The following is a 6,946-nucleotide window of genomic DNA, read 5'->3' on the forward strand; positions in this document are numbered from 1 at the left end:
AAAAGACCTTTATCAAAGACACACATATCCCAACCCTCTTCTCCAATGCAAGAATTTTAGTTTTGTGGGAAAAAAAAAAAAAGAAAGAAAGGAAATAAAAAACAACAACAATAACAACAACAACAACAACAACAAATCCTGCTGGTGCCTTACCCTGGCTTTGCAGAAAATTGGCAGGTTTTAAAATCAAAGGTGTCTTATGCTGAGCAGCCCCATCCCCAGCCATCCATGTGCTCCTGCACACCCCCTGGCAGCACTCTGAGACAATGGCCAGTGCTATGTCCTTCATTGCTGAGCTTCAGGCCTTACCCCACTAAAGTCTGCCCAGCTGTTGGTGTAAAAGCTCAACTTCCGGAGCTGCTACCTGGTCTATGGACAGTTCATCTTCTGGAGGCTGCAACAGCTCAGGGTGCCATCACCCTGTGCTGCCAGTGGGCTCTGCTCACACTGGGTGGCAGAAGGGACCAGCCCTGCTGGGAAACGGGGCAAATTTGGCCCTAATGCCCACCAGCCAACAAGGATTAAATAATGACAAAGGAGATGATGGACACGATGCCATGTTTGAGAGTAACAGACGGGAAGGTGCCTGGTTGCTGCAGCAACAAGGCTGGGAAGATGGGTTTTTCTTTTGGGAAGATGGGATTTTCTTTCTCTTTTCACCTGCCAATCTTCCCCCCACGTCAGGGCTCTGCTGCTGCGGGAGATGAGCAGTGACATTTACACTCCCACTAACAAGCTGGTTCAGTGATGGGCAGCTCTGCAGGAGAGCATCTGGTGTCACAGAGCTGAGCAGAGAGGAGGGGAGTGTCCTCTCAAGCAGATAGAATAATATGGGACTTTTTGTTATTATGAGCAATACTGGGGCAGGATCATGCATGGAAACAGCAGGCAGAGCCTCAGTGGAGCACTCAGGGCTTTTGACCCTTCATGTGGGTCAGGTCCTGCAGCAATGAGACGCCACTCCTGCCCAAAGAACATCTCTGCATGTCCTGCTGGGAGAGGGAAGGAAGAAAAAGGATATTAAAAGGAGGATGGGCATGAAGTCAAGCATCACCCCAGGAGCAGTGACACTTCTCAGCCTGCTCATGGTAGCAGGCTGTGCCATCAGCCGTGCTCCTGCAGTTCAGCATTCCTCAGTGCCCCAGGAATCTGTCTTTGGCTCCTTGGGAGAACCTTTACTAGGGGATCAGAAGTGAAACTCATGCTTCTTTTTCCTTCCCTGCATCTTTACTCACCACTGTGCTTCTCAATGCTTTCCTTTGCCTTCTAGATAAGACAACATTCAGTTCACCCATATTGTTGCTGTAATAATAGGAATAGCAGTAATAAGAGTAATAACAATAACAATAATAATGCTACTGCAAAGTAAATGCAAGAAAAACATAACAGCCTCGAAATTAGTTGTAGTGGTGGTGCAGGAAACTGCTTTGGGTCATCTCCTCTCTCTTACTGGTTGTTTCACTGCTGGCATGAGAAGGCAAGTGGGAATTAAGAACCAGCAGCCTTTCCTGGTTGCCAGACTGCTCTGCCACTGCAGCCAGCTTAGGAAGTGCCTCATTGGACATGAACCCTAAGCTGCGGGTGGAAATAAATACCGTGGCAAATAAACCCTGAAATTTGTGCATTCCCATGCCCAACAGAGCCAAGGAAGGCAGATTCCCTAAGGATCTATGGCTGCAAGTCAAAGACTATTGTATGATTGCACTGATCCATTTATTTGAAGGAAAGCATCAATAGGTTTTCTCTTGTCTAGTGTCATCCTTTTGCACAAAGCTTGGATGTTCCCAATACTGTGGAGATTTCCACCCTTCTGTTAAATCAAGGTGAAAATATAGGCTGACAATTATTAGTATTACACAGATAAACAGGCTGCTCCACCTACACCCCTGTCTCTATTCTTCCCTCTGAGCAGACAGCATGTGTTAATCAGCCACATTTTATTAAGAAGCCAGGCTGAAAGATTAGGATGCTGAGAAGGGCAGCCCCTTCTTAACATCTAAGTCTCCATGAATCTGGGGCAGCCCCTTCAGACTGAATTTTAAAGGACAAAGTAACTGGTATGTTGTACAGTTTCCTCAGAGTAATTGCTCTGCTTCTCTATATCTCCACTAAAAAACTCCCAGCATTTCCCAACTGATGCTTAAAAGTACACCCAACAATCTGCAAAGAAGAGATGACTGAACAAATATACAGTCAAGCCTGGGGGAGAAACTGCATGAAGGCAGATTAGAAAAGACCAGAGAAATAATCTTTCAAATATTGAAACTGCAGAAATTAAGAGGAGATCTGCAGAAATCTCTCATTACAGAGAGCACACAGGAAGCATCAAGATTGGAACCTGATCAGAGCATGAAGGTTATACAAGGGAGAAACCCAACCTTTCCACCAGCACAGGGTGACCATGATGATGAGTCCCTTGTCAAAGTGATCAATCAGCAAAGCACAGAAAATTACATCACTCCTCAAGTTTTTTCCAGCAACTGAAACTCAGCAGGGATGACCCCATAACAACCTTTGCATCTCTCAGCAGAGGGTTTAGGATGGAAAGTTGCTCCCCATAGACCATATCCCACAGTGAGAGCTCCAGCTGGGAAGAAGCTTTGCAGCTTACATGGGCAGTGGGTCAGATGAAGGAGAAAATGAAGAAAAAACCCATCATTTTTAGCATTCTTGACTGGAACCCACTTTTCTTCTAATTAAAAAAAATTACATTCTCTTCTGTTACAGTAGGTTTTTTTAATTGTGAAAATTTAGATGTTTTCATTCCTTGAGGGCTGATTTTTTTGCCATCAAGCCCTAATACAGAAAAAGACACAATCCTTTGCAAAACATACTTGCATGAAAGACTGTACCAGTGTCAGGCAGACTACCCTGTACTGAAACCTTCCCTTCCATGCTCATGTTGATGTTCCAGTTTGGACCCTTTCAACATCAATATCCTTTTCTGTTTCCTGAATCCCCTCTCTTCTCAAAAACTGTGGGTTGCTTCATGTAAAACCTGCCAAGAAAAGCAAGTGAATCAACTGTCCTACAAGGGCAAGGAACACGCTGTGCCACCCACCAGTCCATGTGTCCATGGAGTAGCAGAGAAGAGCACCAAGAACTGTGCAGAGGCTTCATTACCAGCTGCAGACCGTTCTGCAGGCACCGGTGTCATCCTTTAACTGTGTGGCTACATCTCAAATGAGCCACATGCAATTTTCCTCCCATGTCCATAGAGCAGGGCTGTCAATGCTGCTCAGACTCTGGTGGCCCCAGCAGATTTGCACGGAGCTGTTGAGCTGGCCCTGGGGAATCTCTACTGTCAAATAGGTATCGAGTCGAAATCGCAGAGCAGAAGCAAGCATGGAGCAGGGGACTCTGTCTGGTTCACTGTAGAGAAAGCCTGTCCTAGAAACAGGAGCCTTGCACACGGAGCTGAGCCACATTTGCTGCCCAGAATATCCTCACACCCCAACTCAACCTGGTCATTGTGGAGGAGAAGTTTCTAAAAACCACAGGGAGAGGCATCAGGACTAGATGTGGGAACTTGGTTTTCCTCGTAGTGAAATGAGCCTTCCTGAGCCTTGTCTCTTCCCCAGAGAGCTGTGACAATTCATTAGGCAATTGTAAAATCAGAATGTAGCTGCTGACTAAAAGTTGCAACTCATTAATAGCCCTATTTATTGTCAACCAAATAATTAGCTTAGACATGCATCAGCTGGTCTTGATTGCATATGAAATAACTACCTTATTACATAGAAATCAAATGCGTTTCTGAGGACAGCTCAGGTGTCACCTCAACACCAGAATTGAAAAGGAAAAGAAAAAAAAAAAGGAAAAAAGCCCTTCCACTTCAATGTGTTGCTCAGCAACAGAATTTGCGGGGGAAACAATCTAGGAATGAAGGAATGAGCATTTCCAAGAGAACAGGTTATTTCAGGCGAGACATCAGGGACAAGAAAATGTCACAGAGGAGGAAAAATTCAAATTTTTTTCCCTCCTTTAATCAATAATTCAAACTAGACATTTTGGATAAAACAAGCATTTAAGTTAGCTGATTGAAAAACAGAGATCCAAAACCTTTACCAAGAGTCACATTGCTAAGGAAATGTTTGTTTGTGTGAGGGAAACATTAGATTTACTAGACACTGAATTAAAAATTTAAAAATGCTCTTAGAAATGTCACTTGTTCATTTAAAGAGGAAGATGATGTAATGCCAGTGCTGCTATATTGTGCGGCATCCTTCCCAGAGCAGTTCCATACTAATTTTGTTGTTCTCCTTTCCTGTGTGCCCTCCTTTCCCTCCCTTCTCCTCTTTCTTCCAGGACAAGACGAGCGCGCTGAGTCTCAGCAATGTGGCGGGGGTTTTCTATATCCTCATCGGTGGGCTCGGACTCGCCATGCTGGTTGCCTTAATCGAGTTTTGTTACAAGTCCAGAAGTGAATCAAAGCGGATGAAGGTGGCAACCCGTTCCACGGCCTTTCACACCTTCTCTCTGATCCTCCAAAGCTGCCTTGAGAGACGGATGCAGCCCAGACCATGGGTGGAAAGCCAAGACATAGGGATAATGAAGTGATGGTGTCACTCAGCTTGCTAGAAAGGAATAGGACCATCTGAGGAAGCTGAAAGAGGGTCAAGTGGGCTGTCATGGGGAGCTGATGCAAGGTTACACATGTGGCAGAATGCTAATTCAAAATCCAGACATAGAGCAAAGCCACAGCACAAGCAGCAACAGAAGCACATTGAAATTCCTTAAAATTAATGAAGACAATGTGTGTGCAGCATGGATGAAGTGTGCTGGGGCTGGTGGCATACAGCCATTGCTGCAATATGGAAAAGTCCCCAAACTCAGGCTCTCAACAGCAATATCAGACTGGGGGAGAGCAGTAATGATTCACATCCTGTTGTTCCCTTTGCTGGCATGCATTTCCTGACAACACCAATACATGTTCAGAGCATTGTTGCCCTGAAATGGATGATGTGAGCTTCCAAATTCCAGAATTATGGGTCCTCTTTGAGAGAATTGCTCTCCAATGTATCCTGTAATGTTGCTGGTTTTTTTAACTCCACCTTGTCATGGTCTTGCAGAAGCATATTTCCTACAGCCCAGGAGATCTCTTTCAGCCTTAAATTCTGGTGTGCCTGAATTTCCAAGTGTCATGTCAAGAGTGGATTAGATTTGAGAGCCTTGGAGGTAGACAGTTAATGCAGCATCTGTGGAGCAAGTATATCTTGGCAATCCCTTATACAGATACCATGGTATTCAAGGAGGCAGTGGGATATGTGACACCTCCCTTGTCTTCCTCATCTTGACATCTCCCATGAGCATGGAATTTGTTATGGGCATATGAAGTATGCAGTGAGTTTCAAAAAATCCAAATAGGTTTTTATTTCACTGAAGCTCACCCAGAATCAAAAGGAAAATAAGCAACTGCTTCTTTGGGTTTTATGTCACCATTTCACAGGACGCTCAATGTTTTGTCAGCAATAATAATGTTTCTAATGCACTGGAAATGTGCAACAGCTCTTTTCCTGTTGAGGTTCAGGAAATTCCACAGGCAATGAGAGCTACCTTGAGCACAGGGACAAAATAATATGAGCAAATAGTGTGCATGGAACTACAAAGATTAGATTGTAATTTGTGCCCACTGTAAAGCTAGGTAAGGCACAAATGCACTGCATATATGTGTCAGAATGCAATAGCTCAATAGGTGTTCCAGATTTATCTGTTATGCATAGTCCTTCACCTGAATATCCCAGTCCAGAAATGGTGCCCTTGGAGACAGCTTGAATGCAAAGAAACCAAATTTGCTTTATCTTTTGGTTGAATTGTTCTTAGCAGGTGGTTTCCTTAGATCTCTGAAAATAAATGTTTTGGATGTATCTGGAACAGGAAGATGAAACTTGGTTTCCTGAATTAGGCTTGCATTTCCTAGTTACCTCAGTCATCACTGTAGACAAAAACACAGGCACATGCTCAAGTTCTCACATGAGGAAAGTTAAACATATGTTTGCAGTGAGTCAGAGTCCACCATGCATAACAGTCCTGGAGTAGCAATAGCATCTCTATGGGGGAAGTGTGTAAAATACTCTGCTCAGATCCAGGATGACTGTTCTTATGTTGTAGAGTTCGAAGAGGTTTTTGGCATATGGCACTGATGCTTTATACCCCAAAATACTGCTGAAACATTTAATTTTGCATGTAGAAGAGGTGTGAATGAACAGAGCAGATGCAGTGGGGACATGCAGAAAGTGAGAGTCTGAATGGAGACAAGGAAGGGGAGAACAGTAACAGGAAGACAACACTGGTTAATATTGTAATTTCTCCAACATTGCAAAGGACAGGGGGAGACCCCCCCCGTCTTTCCTAAAAAGGGTTTTTGTTTAATTCCACAGCAATCAATCAACGAAGCCATACGGACATCAACCCTTCCCAGGCCGGCTGCAGCAGGAGGCAGTGGAGAAAATGGACGTGTGGTCAGCCACGATTTCCCCAAATCCATGCAGACAATCCCATGCATGAGCCACAGCACTGGCATGTCCCTGGGAGCTACAGGATTATAATTGGCCTTTTGACCCATTGCCTGGGTGAGAGCAGGGGCAGCCCAACTCCACCCCTCCGGAGCCAAAAAATATACCCAACACCTACAAGACAAATGATGATGATGACAGAAGGGACAATTGGATGGATCTTCTCAAGGAAATCAAATCAATTTCCCTTTTTATTTGCAAACAGATCCACTGGCAGGAGAACAGAAACAGGTCTGTACTGCAATAAGGAGAGTGTAATGGGATTTTACAGACTCGTGAACCATCCCTGATCAAAGAACCACTGGAACACTAATGAGGACTATGCCATTTTGTTTTAACTTGGTTGTTAATAAGTCTTAGTGTGTGCAATATATATATTTTTTCTTACTAATTCCTGTGGTGTCAGGGTAACATCAGCCCCTTCCCCTTTC

At 44.3% G+C, this 6,946-nt stretch overlaps 1 protein-coding gene across 6 annotated transcripts in view; it reads left to right on the plus strand.

Moving 5' to 3' along the window:
• GRIA1 (glutamate ionotropic receptor AMPA type subunit 1) overlaps positions 1–6,600 on the plus strand; it is a 116,637-nt gene extending 110,037 nt beyond the window's left edge. For 4 of the 6 annotated variants that reach the window (XM_062502286.1, XM_062502285.1, XM_062502287.1 and 1 more), the window contains 2 exons: positions 4,309–4,443; positions 6,360–6,600. In XM_062502286.1, coding sequence (XP_062358270.1) covers positions 4,309–4,443; positions 6,360–6,548 — 324 coding nt within the window. In that variant the 3' untranslated portion in view covers positions 6,549–6,600. The remainder of the gene's footprint in view (positions 1–4,308; positions 4,444–6,359) is intronic. The other 2 variants (XM_062502289.1, XM_062502290.1) reach the window with 1 other exon arrangement.
• The last annotated feature ends 346 nt before the right edge of the window (positions 6,601–6,946 follow it).

The sequence above is a fragment of the Cinclus cinclus genome, chromosome 14, assembly GCF_963662255.1.
Source record: "Cinclus cinclus chromosome 14, bCinCin1.1, whole genome shotgun sequence".
Lineage (NCBI taxonomy): Eukaryota > Metazoa > Chordata > Aves > Passeriformes > Cinclidae > Cinclus > Cinclus cinclus.